Raw genomic sequence first — 18,956 nt, 5'->3', positions numbered from 1 at the left:
ATATCAAGAGTCAATAATTATTCACTTGATACAATAAAAATGGATCACAAAACAAGGAGGGTGTAGTGTAGCTGGGGAGCCCATAAAGGAGAGCCACCACTGGTCCAGGACACCCATCCATCAAACCAATCCATCCACTCAATCATCCATCCTTTCACTTACCCATCCCACTTTCATCCATCCAATCAATCATCCATCCTTTCGCTCATTCATCCAACCATTCGCTCAATCTATCTATCCTTTCACTCCATCCATCCATCATCTTCCCTTTGGCTCATCTATCTATCCACCCTTTCACTCAGCCATCTATCCTTACACGCATCATCCATCGCTCGTCCCATCCATCCATTCATACATCCCTCCATTTACACTTTCCCTCACCCATCCATCCTTTCACTCACTCACTCTCATCCATCTATTCATCCATCCATCAATTCATCCTTTCACTCATTCAACTATCCATCCTTTCACCCAGACATCCATCTAGCCTGCCCTTCACTCGTCTATCCATTGTTTTACTCATCCATCTTTACATACATCCTTTCAATCATTCATCCTTTTGTTCATCCATCCATGCTTTCACTCCATCCATCCATTCATCCATCCATTTACCCATCCACTCATCCATCCATCCTTTCACTCATTCTACCATCCATCCATTGTTTCTCTCACCGTCCATCAACCCTTTCACTCATACACCATGCCTGCCTTTCTCTTTCATTCTTACATCCATCCTTCTACTCATTCGTCTATGCATCTATCCATCCACCATTTCATCCATCCACCCACCCTTCCTTTCACTCACTCACCCTCCCAAATGAATTATGAGCCTTTGTCTGCCCTGCTGCTGACAGAAGAGGTCCATCAAGAATCACATCCTATTGTAGCTGCTAAATGGTGGGGGGGTGTTGACAATGCCCCTGATGCAGGCAGAAGCCTAACCGCAAACTTACATTTTAGACCACTAGTGCAATTGTTGTCAGCAGCTGTTTCCTTCTTTGTCTTGGGCATCTATGGGAGATGAGAAGCACTCTGTTGTGCTCAGCTCCATAAAGCTTTTTCTTTTAAGTGAAACCAAATGCAGTACTAAACACGTTACTGCCAGGTGAGCAGCTCCCTGCACCCCTCCTACAGCCTGCCACTCTGTGATGATCAAGAAAGTGTTGCCACACACTCCCACCTTGTCTCATCGGCCTGACCCAACCCCAGCCATTGAAGTGTATGGAGTTTTGTAACTCCACCATGGGCCACTATGTATGCGCCCCAAAAGCAACCGGTTCACTTGCTTCCTAATTCAGCACTCTCTGATGTAACTGCTGTAGCTTGTGCCTGCACAGTAGGACATCTGCAAAGTTCACTAGAGTTCACCCAAGTGATTCAGAACTGTCTCAGGGCAGTGATTTATGTTGATTACCCTGTTCTTCCCTCTCCACCATAGAGGCAGGCAGGGCAATGTCCATTTTGCCCATGAACGCCAACGCCCCTGATGAAACAGCACCAGTCAAAAATGTTTTGTGATCCTGACCCAGATGTTTGGTCTAGTGCGTGCCCTTTGACCCCAGATACGCTACTTTGTAAAACTATCCTCAGAAGCTGAAAACCATGCCATTGGTTAACCCAGAGACCGGAATCTGTTCATCTAGTTAGAAGAACTATCTAATGCTTATGCAAATTAATTAACCTTTCATCTGACACTATTATATTCCGGGGGAACTCAGCATCCACCCTTCAGAAAGGCCAAAAAAAGCAATCACTGGCCATCCCATAAGGGCTACTATACAACTGGAATGTTAGATGGATGGATGCAACGATAATAATATAGGGCTTGATTGTACGCTTTTCAAGGTTCCATTGTGATATGAAAATAGTTTATTGTACTAGATTTGTTTTTATTTGCCAGAAAGAAGCGCTTAATGACACCGGTAAGGATCTGGCCCAGCAACCTACAATTTAATCACAGTCATAAGAAGCAAGTGTTTCTCACTAAGATATTAGAGCAGCTGCAATTGGCCCTCCAATTCTTCTGTCAGAATTCAACACCCATGACCTTGACATTGATGGGATGGGCCCATGGAGTGAGTGATCAAACAGCGGAAATCTTGAGAAGTTAAAAGGCTTAGAGAGGAGGTGTCACCGAGAGTTGTCATATCTACCCCCCCCCCCCAACAAGGAATAGGGAATAATTGTGTGGATCCTGATTTATAAGGTAGAATTTCACACGGAACTCCAACTTCCATGGAGTTTAACACAGACATTTGCCACCTTCTCTTAGAAGGTGCTAAAAGTCTGTGAGGAAGCCAGCCTGGTGTGAAGGACCCGACGACGGGTGGAGAGGGGTGGGGAAGGAAAGTGGAGCATGTAGGTGGAAGGTGGGGTCATTACATGCTCCCCTTGGCCTTGCTACAGGGTCAGACTGGGGCTTGGGACTAGGGCTGTCTTTACTGCAGCCCTTTCTTAAGGCAAATTTACCAGTCAGACTTTCCAGTGGGTAAAATGGGATCTGGTGTTCCCGGACACGGAAAACCTGGACACACTTGGATAAAACAGAATGGAATTCTACAAAACAATTCTGCTCCGCACAACTTCTAAGCGGGGGTCAGAAGGTCTCACTACTACTAATGCAAAAAAATGCTACTACTAGCCTTGATCTGATCATACCATTTATGCATCAATCAAAGATTGTCCTTCTAGTAGTACTTTGGCTGGTGGATTCTCGAGCATTCTTACAATACTTCAGGACCTCAAGTAACCATATCTATCTCAATTATTCTAAACAAGAGGGCTTTTAGTGCAATAATGGAGCCCAGATATTTACACTATGGTGTTCTCAACAGTTCCCTCTTTACTTACTCTCCTGCTACTACAACTCAGGAGACGCTCAGGGGAAGCTTGTAGAGGCCAAGTTTGGTTTATCTCAATACTTCGAAACCCCACATTAGACACACCTGATCATCTTCAGTTAGGCTCTTATGAATTTGCTGAATTGTGGGGTGGACATAGGGGTGCGATCTTTGAGTCCACTCAGTATCCCTGCACCCAAATCTGGCAATTAGGAGCTCTGTCCCCAGAAACAGGAATGACACTCAACGTGTGTTTTATATATTGGACACAATCGATCCACCAAGTGACTGGAGCTGCCGGAAGTGAGGAATAAAAAAGAAATTGCACTAAAAAGGACATTAAACATTGCCTTAAATCACAGGTGGTGCAGGGCTTTATTTTTTAGTTCTGTCAGCTGTGCCAGGTGCTACCATTTATGTCTTCTGAGACCAGTGCTTAATTTGTAAAATTTTTAAAATGATAAGTGTGGAGGATGACAGTTTTGCTCGGAAGCCTGCGGCACCTAAAAACTGCACATCTAGTAAGCTCCATCTCTACCAGTGGCGGCTTCTGGGAGGTAAAAGGGGTGGGGCGGCGTGTGGCGGGGGAAGAAATACAATAAAACAATTTTTTTTAAACGTACCTTATTCTGCGCCGTGCTGCTCCGCTTCTCCGTCCTCGAGTCGACTACAGACACAGGCTCCCAGCTTGCCCTGCGACCACTCCTGACGCTGCTTAGAGCAGTGTTAGGATTGGCTGGGAGCACCCACCCAGGGCACTTTCAGGCAGACTGGGAGCCTGTGCATGCTCTCTCCAGCCCGCAACACAGTACATGAGTTTGGCCGGCCGTAACACACATGCGCTCTGAGGGGAGGGAAGTGCACAGTGCACTCTCCTCAGTGCTCGCCACAGTCCGTGGCCCTGCCCCATAGTTTATTATCATTTTGTATTAAAGGGCTTGCAGCTGCTGCTGCTGGCAGGGGGTGGCGCTCCTCTGCCCTAGCGGAGGAGCCGCTCCTGACCTCTACTTGACTTAGAATCTAAGTTGTCTCATGGGAAAGGCTTGTTCAGCCCTTTGATGTGAGTTATTTTGCCTACTTAGTTGAATTGTTAGACCTGTTAGGGGGAAGCAGCGCATAGCGGATGTTGTAATGCAGGAGTCCCTAGTAGGTCAATCACAAGCCATCGGTAGCTTGCAGACTGTCCCTATGCAGCTGCGAGGCCCAGAAAGGTGACCACGCAGCGCTGCTGCTTGAGAGGTGGCATTACATCATCAATAAACAAAGCCTCACATTAGAGCACTTTGTATGGAAACCTTTACTATTGAAAAAAATATGTCATCCATGGGAAGATTATTTCGTTAATGTCACTGGCATTAATATATTTGGAAGAAATTTGCATATATTTAAATCTTTCTTTTTTTCTTCTTTCTTCATTTTGACTTTCTCTTTGTTTTTGTTTTTCGTTTTCAATATTTATTTTTCTCTCTGTTTTCTTTCTCCTCTGTTCTTATCCTTTCTCTTGCTTTCACTTCTTCATTTTCTGTCTTTCTCTTTCACCCTCCTCCATTTTCTTTATTTTTCCCTTTTATTATATGTTTCTGTTTTTCTCTCTTTCCTTGACTTTCATTCCTTCTTTCTCTTTCTTTCTCTTGTTGATACTCACATTATATTTATTTCTCTTAATTCCTCTTATTCTTGCTCCTTTTCTATTTTGCATATGTCTTTCATACCTTCTACCTTCCTGTTCTCTATTTGTCTCCATCTGGCCTTTGTTCCTTCTTTCTTTCTTTCCTTTCCTTACTTTCTCTTCTGTTCAGAGGTCGTTTTTCTTTCCCCCTTTCTCTGCTGTGTTTCTCTTTTCCTTTACTGCTCCCACTTGTCATTTATTCCATTCCTTGCTTCCTTCATTCACTTCTACCTTCCGTTTTTTTTCTCGCCTTCTTTTTTTCTTTCTTTCTCGTTCTGTCCTCTTTTTTTATCTCCTTTCTTGATTCCTTCTTCACTTTCCATCTTTTCATCCTCTCCTTCACCCCTTTCCTTTCGGTTCCCTCCTTTCTTCTTTCTCTTTTATTTAATTCTTGACTTTTTTCCTTCATTGCTTTTCACCTTTCCTTTTTTTTAATTCTTTAATTTGTTCTTTTATTTTCATTCTTTCTTTTAGTTTCCATTTTTACTTTAATTATTTTTTCTTCGTTCTCGTTTTGTTCATTTTTTATTAATTGTTTTCCGTTCTTTCTTTCTTTCTTTTTTCTTTCTTTCTTTTTTCTTTCTTTCTTCCTTTTTCTTTCATTGATTATTTCTTTTGTCTGCCTTTCTTTCTTTCTTTCTTTCTTTCTTTCATTCCTTCTTTCTTTACTCACAGACAGGCAGCTGGCATCAAATTAGTTTTTTTTTAGGTGGGTGTTAACCAAGACCTTTTGATTTTATTAAAATTATGTGTACAACATATTTACTTATAGAGGTTTTCAGCCACACGTCATCCATTTGTCTACGGCTGAATTATTCACATTTTTCTTTGACCCAATCGAGTATGCATCAAGTGGCAATGCGTCAGCCCATTTCAGCCAGTGGCCGACTTCACTATGAATTACAGCATGCAGCCTTTTCACAATTAGCACATCCACACACAAAGTAGTTCCCTTCAGTGACAGGGACAACTATAGTAATGCGTGCTTTCTTGAAACCATAAAACATTTTTGCCTGATGCCATTTTTTAAAGAATAATGAAGGCCTGGCACCATGGGTGTCCACAGAACGTTTTTCAGGGGGTAGGTGGGCATAAAATTGATGTCATCCATCCTCCGACCCTTTTTGACAATGTCAAAAGGCGCAGGGGCATAGTCTGCGGAATCCCAGACTGTTTTTGGCGGGGGCGTGGCCGTACTAGTGCAAGAAGTGTAACACTATGGCGTACTGTGACATTATGGCATAGTGTACGCTGCACTGTGAGTCTGCACACCAGCCTGAATCTAAATCCGGGGGGGGCAAGCACTTCCTTTACCCCCTCCCCTGCAGACGCCCATGCCTAGCACCTTCCCAAACAATAAGGTTTTTCAAAAACCATGACAAACCAAGAATTGCCAAAAGGCTGGCAGCCAACACCAGACCTATTGGCTTTGTCAGTGCTTGTTCTTTCTTTCTTTCTTATCACCATCTTCCTTATACTCATCTTACTCTTCTTCTTCCTCTCCTTTCTTTACCTTTTCTGCGTTTCTTTATTTCGTCTGTCTACCCTTCCTCTCTCTTTCTTCGTTTCCCTTTTCTTTATTTTTCATTCCTCATTTTACTTTCTACCTCTTCTTTCTTTTGACCTTTAAAGAAAGTTAATTTCCTAAAGCAAGCTCTTCAATGATTACTTTGTGTTTCATTTTTGTCATAGAAGTCACTCACCATTGTTGGGGTGGTTGCAGAGATATATTTACTGGTAGAGAGCTATAAAGTTTGCCTGTACCTATTACTAATCTTGATCATTCAGGCAGGGCTAGTTTCTTGACATCAACCAATGGACTTTAAGGCAAATGGCCAGATTATCGAAGTCATTCGGGTTTAGCTTTCATAGTGAGTGTAGTATCATCCCATGTCCTGCATGAGCAGGAGGAGGCCACCAGCTCGAGTGAGACACTTGTATCTCACAGGTTTCACGAAGAAGTGTAAAGAGCCGTGTGCTATTAATGGTACTTGCTAACTACAGCAGGAGAGGTGCTCCAGAGGCCGTGTTAAAGTGAGGCACCCTTGAGGTGCTGTTATCTGATCTGTATATAAGGCAATAGCTGAAGATGGTTCTAAAAGATCAGAAGTAGCTCCCGCTACTCTAAAGGTTTGAGACCCCTGAATAATCAGATAGAGTTATTACTAATGTTGTCCTCTCATTGCGCATTTAACCACAAATTGCTTTATATGTGGCCAGGCGCTCCACGTTAAGATCTTTGGAAATTTACCAGTGCACAGAAACAACAAACAGGTTTCCTTTTAGAGGGGACTTTATGTTGAGACCTCTGAGAGAGAGGAATCCTACGTAACTTGGGGCAGAAGGAGATGGGATCCCATGAATACTGCATGCATGAGTCTCCCCATCATACGTGGTCGACTCCACTAAGCAAAGTTCTCATTATCCTTTCAGACATGCCAGACCCCATGTCCCTACCCCCAAACTAAGTATTCCAGGGAGGAGGAGTGGTATAGATACTCAGCCTTGCCCCTTTGAAGTTGTTGTCTTCCCCCTGCCACTGTGAAACTACTCACTCCCCTTTTGTGACCCTCATCACTTGTAAACTGGCCATCCAGGGAGAAGCAATACACACCCACCTGAGCCAGCCTGTATTTGTCTCAGGAGGAACTACTGAGCTGGGAACCCGTGAATTGGGCTTTAAGAGGAGGGAAAATGGTTCAGATTTAGAAGAGCATTTAGGCCCATATTTATACTTTTTTAGCACCGCATTTGTGCCACTTTTTAGCGCAAAAACAGCACAAACTTGCAAAATACAATTGTATTTTGTAAGTTTGCACCGCTTTTGCATCACCAAATGACGGAAATGTGGCACTAAAAAAGTATAAATATGGGCCTTACTCTTACAAAAGGAGCCTCTGTTCCGGAGTGGCCAGGCCTGACCACTCTTGGAGGATATGTGCTGCTTCATTGATTGTTCTGTCTGCAAGGAAAGCATATGTATTAACATCAAGGGAGATAAAGAACCCATGACTGGTAACCACTCTTCGCCTACACATGGCCTAACCCAGGAAGCCTGTAGTGTTCCTCTGCTGCCCTACAGAGAGAAGGGAGTCTTCCTGCTGTGAAGATGAGCTGCATTCTGCCAGTTGGTGGGAGTGAAATGACCCACAGAAAGCAACCAAGCCCAGCTGACTGCAAGGACCTAGCTGGAAGACACCTTGGAAAGCTGGCAAGCCCAAAAAATCATAAGGTCACTAGCTGCCCAAAAACTATGAAAGTATCAACTAAGCAGGGGGACTGCGCCTTTGACTTCAAGCATTGAGAAGTGTGAGCGTGTGCTTTTCCATCCCCGTACCTGTGTCGTGCTAATATTTAGGCCAGGCAAAATTTCCATGGTAAGTGGATATGAAACTCCAGACAATTTGACTGTTATGGCGGCTGTCTGCCCACAGTTGGAAAAAGGGAAAAATAAAGGCGCAATTCTCAGCAAAATAAAAATTCCTCACTTCGGGCATTGCGAAAAGAGCGCTGTCAGTGGCTGGACGCTGTAATTAGCTAACAAGTCACTTACCTTTGGTTATGCCCTATCCGCATAAACTCTATCTAGCCGCAGATTAATTGCCTTATAATATTCCCTAGACATCAGACTAGATCTGGAAATTGTTTGGACAATCCCCTTGGTAGGAGGTTTTGTTCGTCTCTTTGTGCCATCATTTGTGTCACCCATGCCAGAAGTGACGAGTGCGGTGTAGGAAAGTCACTCTTTTTAGCATGGTTACCACCACTTTTTGCCTGTGTATCAGTGTGTTTAGACTGTTTCACTGGGATCCTCCTAACCAGGACCCCAGTGATTCTGCTCTCTAAATTTGGTTGCTTTGATACCCTTTACACCCCACAATTGTCATACTGGTATACCTGTGTAAGTTCCTAGTATATGGTACTTAGGTACCCAGGGCATTGGTACACCAGGGGTCCCCTGTGGGCAGCAGCATGTATTATGCCACCCATGGGAGCCCAAGCAAACAGTGTCTGCAGGCCTGCCATTGCAGCCTCTGTGAAAAGGTGCATGCACTCTTTTGCTGCTGGTCCCTACACCAGGTCACTGTTAGTCACCCTATGGTAGGCTCTTTCAGCCCAATGGGCAGGGTATAGGTTCCTGTGTGTGAGGGCACACCTTCAAGAGCACAGGTGCCTCTAGGAACTTCAGTTCCAATGCAGTGGACTTCGTAAGTGTGGGGAAGCCATTTTACCCATGTACTGGCCACAGGTCACTTACCTGTGGTCCAGCTGCATAAAGGTAACTCCAAACCTAGGCACGTTTGGCAACAAACATGTTGGAATCATACCCCAATACTAATGCCATTATTGATGGTATAAGTCCATGCACTCTGAGGGCTCCTTAGAGGACTCCCTTGTATTGCTCCTACCCGTCTTTCTGGGTTGTGAGAAGCCCACACTGCTGCAGCCCCTCAGACACGTTTCTCAGGCTGAAGCACCTCCGTCAAGACATTGTTCTTGACCTTAACTGTGGGCAGCTGCAGGTCCAGGACCTCACAAAAGAAGCCTCTTCCTTCATATCCATGGTAGGAGGAGAGAGGAGGCCAGTGTCTATTGATGTGCCATGACCACTGGCATCAGCCAAGTCCTTGTACCAGGTGTCATCGGCCATGGACTCTGCTAGGGTGTCAAGTAGCCATAGGTATCCTTAGAGCCCCTCCATTAGTGTTCCTCAGTGGGCTCCTTAGGGAAAAGGAGGTCTATCTCCAATTCAGGCCATATAGGCCTGGTAGGCGCCAGAGACAATGTTGTGCAATTTCTGTCTGACTCTGCACCATAGTTGTAAGTCATAATGAGAATGGCACCAATGGAGTGGTTCCCAGAGGAGGCTGTGAGGACACGGGCCAGGACCGACCAGTGTCTACCAACGGATCCTGACCCATGGAGTTTCTGTTGGGGGCCCTCCTGAACCCATGGGGCCCTAAGGTACTCCAGAGGGGTTTGACCACCCAAAGATAAGGCTCATGGCCTCGTAGAATTCACAGTTGATTGGGAGTCGCTCCAGCTATGGGAAACTCGGGGAAGCAAGTAGCAGAACCAGTGTTGGGTGCCAGCTGCACAGGAACAACCTGGGAGCTGTGAGCAACATTAAGACATCAAAGAATGCTTTGACTTCTTTGACTTCATCTTATGCGACTTACCAGAAGAAGTCCAGGATCACAAAGAGGAGTGTTATGAGCAACTTTGGGAGTGGTCCCGTGACCTTCGTTGCGAACAGGACCTGGAGCAGTGTAGAGTCGCATGTCGAACAACCAAGAGCTTCATTGCCCGCGCATGGATGACCTTGGATTTAATTGTCTTGCACTCTCATCTTTGACTTTTGTCGATGACAGGCTCCCCAAGGCTTGTGTCTAGTAGTTTTCTTCTGGGACACTGCGAAACAAAAGGTGGAAAAAAGATTTGCAGTCTTGAGTTCAGCTGATGTCTCTTTCATCCTCCAACATACAGTCCCTGCACATTTATCCTGCAGGTTCTTTTTCATTCCTGCTTTCTTCCTTTGTCACTGTTTTTTTTGTTCTGTCTTTGTCCTTCTCTCCCCTTTGCTGCTTTTCTCTCTGTTGTTCTGGGTCAAAGTCTAATGATTGAAAATTAGTCCTGATCGACCTGGATGAGCTTGAAGCATTGTTTGCCTTGCCACTGCAGTGAATGGCACAACTGGTGCTGCAATCCACAAGTGGTTCTCAACTTTAGAGACTTAAAGGCAAGTTATATATACCAGTTTTTAAAGGGGGGGTAGACACTTTACTACTGGTTTGCAGAGGTAAAGTGCACATGCTCAAAAGCCACTAAAAATATAGCATCCAGCAAAAAAACTAAAAATATAGGGTGACCACTAAAGAAGGACAGGATTCCTGCAGATAATGTAACCATCCATAAAATGCCATAGCCTTAATAAGCAGAACACCCAAGCAATCGCAAACCATACACAACATGAAGCCAATTGGTGAAGTGGGCTGCCCCAAATCTTACCTCTGTTATTCTTTTACTTTTCTAATTATTGATAGCACAAGGTCTTCAGAATTCTAAAGCTTTCTATAGCCACACCTAATAGGTATTTATTTATTAGGTATCGGGCACTGGGAAAGCATATAGGCTGCTTTCTGCTCCCCAAATGATGACAGCCCACATTCACAAAGTGGAAGTGGGTCCCCATGTTCAGTTTTCACTTTAGAAATGGACTCCAGCGCATAAATCTAGTCAATGATTTGCTACTGCAATAGCAGTGATAAACACTTGAGACATGGCATGGCGGCTCAAAGGGGGCGTCTAAGTCAGAAAGTCATCTCTGACACGCAGTTTCTTTTTTGTGTACAGTGACTTAAGTTTTTGCTCTCACGGAGCCTGTCATTTTGTGATTCGCACGTTTTGCACCCACAAAAAAACTTCATGTGTTAGGTCCCATGTCAGGTGGGAGTGCAGGTCACCCAGTCATCCTGCTGGCCCTTTGGGCAAAGTAATAGTTCTTCCCCAGCAGCTACTGGGCCGGCGGGCTGGAAAATTCTGCCCCAGAGGATTAATTCCATTTGAGACAAAGTCCTGTAAGAAAATCCCTCAGTTTCCATTGGCTCCGGTTTCTCGGTTCAACCTCCTTTCTGCATTTTCACTCATTGGTCTGTCGGACTATACAACAGTTTCTCTCTGGCCTAAAGCTAGCAGCGCTACAAATGAACCCCTTTAATCCCACATCTCAAAGAACACGTTAAAGGCACCATAGACAAAAATACAGTGTAAATTAGAAAGTCAATCAGAAATCTATACAAATAGCAATATTCTATGGTATCCTTTTAAAAGCTTCTCCTCACACAGATAAGTGGTTCTTAGCTGCGCGCCTGTCTGCCTCCTGTCAGGGGCCCTGGCACTGGGGACACTCAGATGAGCTTAAAGCTGATATGACAAAGGAGCAATAAAGGCCCCCTTGAAGTACTGTACTTCTGGTAGCACTAGCAGAATTTCTGCAGAAGTGCCATAGTTCTGGTAGCACAAGCGGAATTACTGCAGACGTACCGTACTGCTGGTAGCAATCGCAGAATTTCTGCAGACTTACTGTACTTCTGGTTACACTAGCAGAATTACTGCATTACTGCAGACGTACTGTACTTCTGGTTGCACTAGCAGAATTACTGCAGACGTACCGTACTTCTGGTAGCACTGTCAGTATTACTGCAGACGTACCGTACTTCTGGTAGCACTGGCAGAATTACTGCAGACATACCGTACTTCTGGTAGAACTCGCAGAATTACTGCAGAAGTACTGTGCTTCTGGTAGCACTAGCAGAATTACTGCAGAAGTAGCGTACTTCTGGTAGCACTGGCAGAATTACTGCAGACATACCGTACTTCTGGTAGAACTCGCAGAATTACTGCAGAAGTACTGTGCTTCTGGTAGCACTAGCAGAATTACTGCAGAAGTACTGTGCTTCTGGTAGCACTAGCAGAATTACTGCAGAAGTACCGTACTTCTGGTAGCACTGGCAGAATTACTGCAGAAGTACCGTACTTCTGGTAGCACTGGCAGAATTACTGCAGAAGTACTTTACTCCTGGTAGGACTCGTAGAATTACTGCAGAAGTACTGTACTTCTGGTAGCACTCGCAGAATTACTGTAGAAGGACTGTACTTCCGGTAGCACTGGCAGAATTACTGCAGAATTACTGCAGAAGTACTGTACTTCTGGTAGCACTCGCAGAATTACTGCAGAAGTACCGTACTTCTGGTAGCACTGGCAGTATTACTGCAGACGTACCGTACTTCTGGTAGCACTGGCAGAATTACTGAGACATACCGTACTTCTGGTAGAACTCGCAGAATTACTGCAGAAGTACTGTGCTTCTGGTAGCACTAGCAGAATTACTGCAGAAGTAGCGTACTTCTGGTAGCACTGGCAGAATTACTGCAGACATACCGTACTTCTGGTAGAACTCGCAGAATTACTGCAGAAGTACTGTGCTTCTGGTAGCACTAGCAGAATTACTGCAGAAGTACTGTGCTTCTGGTAGCACTAGCAGAATTACTGCAGAAGTACCGTACTTCTGGTAGCACTGGCAGAATTACTGCAGAAGTACTTTACTCCTGGTAGCACTCGTAGAATTACTGCAGAAGTACTGAATTTCTGGTAGTTGTGGTTTAGTTTCAAGAAAAAAACAATGAAACATTAGTCATCTCCTTTTCAGAAACTGCTGCTGACTAGTTTAACATAAGTTATGTTTTGCCTCTTTGTGAATGTAGGGTAAGGACTTTTACCTTAACACTGTGACACTCTCCCAGGGGACAGGAGGGCAGTAATGTGTGAAGGAAGTCTGCAACATGTCCAGCTCTCCACAACTCATGTAAACAAAAACTGTTGTGTGCTTTACAGACTACACCCTGAATGTTTTTCAACTATCCAAGGAGCATTCCCTGTGCACAGGTGGCATATATGTAATTTTAGTAATTATAAAGGCGATGGAACAAACATTTAATTTAGGTCAAAACCACCAAAAGCACATTGCGCCTGATTCACAAAAGAAAAATGAACCATTACAGTACATGTAGAAAGTCACATTTCCACCTGAACGCACATTCACAATAATATGGCTGTAAAGCTGTGCAAAGGTAGATATTTCAAGGCATGCTGCTGAGAACGTCAGAATAGTTGCCCCATTTGTTTCAAAACATGTCTGACCAGAGGTGAATTGGAGTTCGGGAAAAAACAGAAATGTACCAGTTTGTGGATGTTCACAAACTTATAAAGTTAATAATCATATCTTGAACCCGCTGGAGTGGCATTTACTACTATGAATTTCTACGCACTCTTGGTGGATGATTATTCATTTGTACAATTTTTGCGCCATTGGTGAATCCTATTGAGAATTTCTGACTGACAAAAATGGTTGTATTTTACCAGCAAAAACATTTCATCATACTTCTTGGGAGTTTGTCAGATTTACTTACAATAAGTACGGAGACCTGATGTCCTCAATTCTACTGGGGAAATAATTCTACTGGGGTCTCCATGTTTTTATCCTTGTTGGGCATCTCCTGTATCGGTGAATCCGCTCCTTTATCTTTGAGCACCACTCTTTGCCCCATGGACATTCTTTGGCCCATATTTATACTTTTTGACGCAAAACTGCGCTATCGCAGTTTTGCGCCAAAAAGATTAGCGCCGGCTAACGCCATTCTGAAGCACCATGCGGGCGCCGTATTTATTGAATGGCGTTAGCCGGCGCTAGCAGACCGGCGCTGCCTGGTGTGCGTGGAAAAAAACCACGTACACCAGGCAGCGCCGGCGTTGGGGAAAATGGCGTTAGGGCGTCTTAAAATGGGGCAAGTCAGGTTGAGGCAAGAAAATCGCCTCCACCCGATTTGCGCCATTTTTAACGACGCCCAGACGCCATTTACATGACTCCTGTCTTAGTAAAGACAGGAGTCATGCCCCCTAGCCCAATGGCCATGCCCAGGGGACTTATGTCCCCTGGGCATGGTCATTGGGCATTGTGGCATGTAGGGGGGCACAAATCAGGCCCCCCTATGCCAAAAAAAAATATAAAAAAAAAAAAATTATACTTACCTGAACTTACCTGAATGTCCCTGGGATGGGTCCCTCCAGCCTTGGGTGACCTCCTGGGGTGGGCAAGGGTGGCAGGGGGGGTCCCTGGGGGCATGGGAGAGCAGCTGTGGGCTCATTTTGAGCCCACAGGTCCCTTAACGCCTGCCCTGACCCAGGTGTTAAAAAGAGGCGCAAATGCGGGGTTTTTTGCCCCGCCCACTCCCGGGCGTGATTTTTGCCCGGGAGTATAAATACGACGCATTTGCGTCGCAGTCATTATTTTAGACGGGAACGCCTACCTTGCATCTCATTAACGCAAGGAAGGTGTTCACGCCAAAAAATTACGCTGACTCCATGAACTTTGTCGCTAGACGCGTCTAACGCCAAAGTATAAATATGGAGTTAGTTTTGCGTCTAATAAAACGACGCAAATTCGGCGCAAACGGAGTATAAATATGTCCCACTATGCGTTGGGGTGCTCTCTGACTTTCAGTGTCTAGTTGTCTCCTCCCTTTGCAAGCAGTGTGTCCAGGGCCACCAGAATCCGTTCTCCCCTCAAGCCCCTAATCTCCTCCAGCATTCATAGTAATAGGTCAATTCGTTTTTTCAACACAGCAAACAATGAATAAATAATTGTGTTATGCATATGCCCATACCATATGGATGAAGTCGCTTATTTGCATACCACGTAACATACACTCTGTGGACAGTATTTTCTCCTTTCTCCTGAACTGCGCCATGGTGCACGTTAGGCCAATAGTGTCAAAATTGTTGATGCTATTGTGGTGCTTTCCTGCACTAGTGTCAAAAATATTGACGCTAGTGCAACAAGGTGCAATGACACCCATTGACTTTAATGGATGCGTCCTTTTAACGGCTTCTTTGAGCAGGCGTTAAAAATAACGCCAAAAATGGTGTAATTAAATATTGTAGATTGAGAGTGGTGTGAGGTCGACACAGCAGATGCGATATCCCAATGAACTACAGCCCAGATTTACAAGAATCTGGCGCATCAGCACTGCTGTGCCAGATTTCTTGCGCCCGCCACCATGGGTGTGTCGTATTTACAATATAGCGCATCATGGTGCACATTCGGGAAATAGTGTCAAACTTTATGATGCTATTGTGGCGCTTTCCTACACTAGCGTCAAAAATGTTGATGCTAGTGCAACAAGGTTCTAGGACACCCATTGACTTTAATGAGTGTGTCCTTTTAACGGCTGCTTTGAGCAGGCATTAAAAATAACACCAAAAAAGGCGTAATTAAATCTTGTAGATTTCATTGCATCATTTTTGCGGGCCTCCTAACACTAGAACACCCCCTTGCATACATTATGCCTGATGCAGGCATAATGTGGCGCAAGAGGTCACAAAGTGGTGCAATGCACGCATTGCGTCACTTTGTCAATATGGCGTGGCAATTTTTGCCTCGCTGAGCCACATTGGCATAAAAGAAAAAGTAATGCTAATGTGGTGCAAGGTGGCGCTAGGGCCTTGTAAATCTGGCCCTACATACCATAAATTGTCGCTAGTCCTCCAGTTAAAATTCTTCTCCTGGTCCATCCAGCTTATGTTTCTACAGCCACAGTTATTTGTTGAAAATAGGGTGTCAGATGTATAGTGCCTACCAAACTCTGTACACTGTTACAAAAATACCACACATTAACCTTCCCTTTCACGTTTTAGGGTATGGAAACCTAAACAAATATTTATTTGAATTATACTTTTTTAAAGTTAATTTCCTGACACAGTATATTTCGAATGGTAACAGCTGCCCCAGCTATATCACAAATGGTAAAAGATAGACTGCATAACCTCAAATATAGGTAGTACCATACAGAAATATATATTAACTATATAATGAAAGGGCAATGAGGATGTATGCATTTGACGGTTCTAACGAGAGGGTTTCCAGGTCACGTCATGTTGTCATTAAAAAAAGTGCATTCCACTAGTTAAATTCTTTGCTTGATATCCATGAACACAACTGAACAAACAAACCTGACTTATAAAAGGAAAGGACTTAAAACATTTGAATCTACCAGCATGGAGTAATCTGGCATCCCAAAGTAGGGGGCACGATTGTCATAGCCTAAGAAACTGTTCTTGGTTGGAACCCACCTATGACATAACATACTTTATTCTTAGCTTTGGCTCAATATTGTAAGATACACACTGCACTACCATGGTAAAATACTGGGAGAGGGGAACATTGGTACCTTATTTACAATGTGTGTGCGGTACTTCTAATTGCAGTATTTATCTGGCAACAAAGCCCTTCTTTTTTTTTTAAATAACACTACATTTTTCCTCTTCTTCGCTGACACAGTCCTTGTACTGTCTCAATGCTTCTGAAAGCCACACTTCCTGAATTTGCATAAAATGGGCACAGAATGTCAGGAAAGGAAATATAAGAGTATTTGGAGACGTATGAGAGTAAAACTTCGAGGGCACAGTTAACAAATATGAAGGAATACATTATTTCTTTATTAATTCAGTCGTTTGCCTGTTTTTGGGAGGAAGGGTTGAGTTTGAACTGTAGAAGACCCTGATAGCGTTGAGAACTATTACACACTTAAAAAAATTGCAATCAGTGGGTATAACAAATGTCCTTGGTTCATTATTGCCATTAACACAAAACATCCAGATGCATATTTCAGAAAAGCATCTCAAATTCACCAGTATATTCTCTAGCATTCCCGTTCTGACATGGAAGAATCGGTCTATTTTATGTAGCCCCTCTTTAATGCAGCACACACAGAAAAAGCAAAAACGAGGAGAAATAAAAGTATTTCTCCTCGTTGCCCCATGCTAACCCCACCAGTGGGGTGGCATTAGTTTTTGGCGCTGTCTCAGGTTTTCATTCCCTTTTAAATCTGGGGCAGCATCTAAAGCAACGGGTGCTGCGGTGGAACGCCCACAGCAACACCCATTGCACAGCCCTCTGCCGCAGAAAACTGCATCGGACAGGCCCATATTTACAAGGCGGCGTTAAGCCACAAAAAGTGGCGTTACACCTCGTAAATATGGCGCAGTGCACAGCGCCACTGGAGCATCACAAAAAAGTGATGCTATGGTGGAGCTAGGGGCTTCTAAATATGCACCTTAAAATGCTTTGTGGGGTGAAGTTTGGCCCAGTATGGCTGCTCCTGGTCACCTGAGACCTGAAAGGTGACGCTCGGGTCTCGCGGGGTCACGCGCCGAGCTCACGTTGCTCACGCCACGGCCCGGTCACCATGGCCACGCTGTCACGTACGGGGACGCCGCAGACCCAAACAGAGTCAGGTGCTGGGAGGAGGAAGGAATGCTGCCCTGGGCCTGTGCGCGTGGCCCGCAGCCACGAGGGGAGTAGAAGGGCTGAAGTTGTCCTGTTTGTGTCATTGTCTCTTCTGTCAGCACAGGCTCACATTCCTCCCCGGACAGCTCCGGCTGCTCCTGTGACACACAGACTCTCGCTTCCGGCTCCGGCCTGGTTTCCTTGACTGGTTGCCATGGGAGGCACTGTCACGGTCCAGTGTCTGTGGAGACAGAATTGGGGAATTTGGAGAAAAGTAGGGGGCGTGCATGACAAAAATTACGTAAAACCTCGCAGATCTTTCCTCTGTTAATTGTGTATGTTGTCTACATGCCTAGTGCCTTGAAACTAGGTGAGTCTTCTTTAAACGCTAGCCAAAACCTCCTGGTTAAACCTGTGCCACTGTGATTCGCATTGGCTGCGAGTATTCGTGGCTAAAGCATCACACTCACAGAAGCCGGGCACTCGCAATGCTTTGTGTGGCACTGAGGCTTGCAGACGTGTTTCACACCAGCTCACGCCTGCCACAGTTGTGGCTCCAGCACAGTGCTGTGCGGGCCAGGCAGTGCCCTCCTTCGAGATTCTCGCTGCACATTCCTGCACAGGGACTGCTGCTCGACTATCGAGGCTGGTGTAAGAAACCCAAATGCACTTTTTCACGATCGACTGCCACCGCTCCTAAAGTGAAATATTGACAGAAAGCAAGAGGCAAAAGTGCCCCCATCAGTGAAAGGTTAGGACCCTCCTGGGCAGCTTGTGTCTTTACTTTCTGTGCTGTAACATCTCTTAAAGACATGTCCCGGCCTCAGCTTGTTGACTTCTGTTGCTAGGATATAGCGTGAACATGGTTCGCCTGCTGTATCATAGCGCATTAGCTAGAAGGATGTAGTTAGCATAAATGGGGTGGCCGGGTGTGTAGGGGTGATAGAAACATAATTGTGAAAGGCAAGGCTGACACAAAGTAAGATAGCTCCACAGTACTAACTCCTTGTCGAACTCTTTGTAAAGTATTCACGATTTTACAACTTTTCTGAAGACTCTGCAGGCCAGCACTTACCCTGGGATGTAGTGCGGGTCTGGGGTCATCAGCATGGGGCTGATCTTGGGGGCAAACTCGGTGGCCATGCTGCTGTCGGGGAAGAGGTCCTCTCCCCTCTCTCTGCAGGTGTCTCCTGCCCTCCCCGCCTCTCCAGCCTCCCTGTGTTGTGCCTGGGCAGGGAGAGGTCTGTTGCTAGTGCGCCCAGCACCGCTCCACGGTTTCTGTTTGCACAGAGGTAAGGTCCGGCTCCAGGGCAGGAGGGGAGGAGCCTAGCCTCGCAGGGAGGAGTCAGAGGGACGGGCCTGCTCCCGGGACCGTAGGGTCCTCGCAGGGTCACTACGGGCACCAGAGCCGGGAGGTGCTATCTATCTATCTATCTATCTATCTATCTATCTATCTATCTATCTATCTATCTATCTATCTATCTATCTATCTATCTATCTACCCGTCTGTCTGTCTGTCTATCTATCGATCTGTCTGCCTGCCTGTCTATCTTATCTATCTAGTATTATTATTATAATTATTATTATAAGTAGTAGTATTCT

The 18,956-nt window shown here is 45.0% G+C and overlaps 1 protein-coding gene across 1 annotated transcript in view; it reads right to left on the bottom strand.

Moving 5' to 3' along the window:
- The window catches only part of CIMIP2B (ciliary microtubule inner protein 2B), a 64,285-nt gene extending 45,630 nt beyond the window's left edge, over positions 1–18,655 (bottom strand). The window contains exon 1 of the mRNA XM_069212025.1: positions 18,430–18,655. Coding sequence (XP_069068126.1) covers positions 18,430–18,497 — 68 coding nt within the window. The 5' untranslated portion in view covers positions 18,498–18,655. The remainder of the gene's footprint in view (positions 1–18,429) is intronic.
- Between the last annotated feature and the right edge of the window lie 301 nt (positions 18,656–18,956).

Source organism: Pleurodeles waltl, chromosome 1_1 (genome assembly GCF_031143425.1).
Source record: "Pleurodeles waltl isolate 20211129_DDA chromosome 1_1, aPleWal1.hap1.20221129, whole genome shotgun sequence".
In the NCBI taxonomy this organism is placed as follows: domain Eukaryota; kingdom Metazoa; phylum Chordata; class Amphibia; order Caudata; family Salamandridae; genus Pleurodeles; species Pleurodeles waltl.
This window is presented reverse-complemented; position numbering and strand designations above follow the sequence as displayed.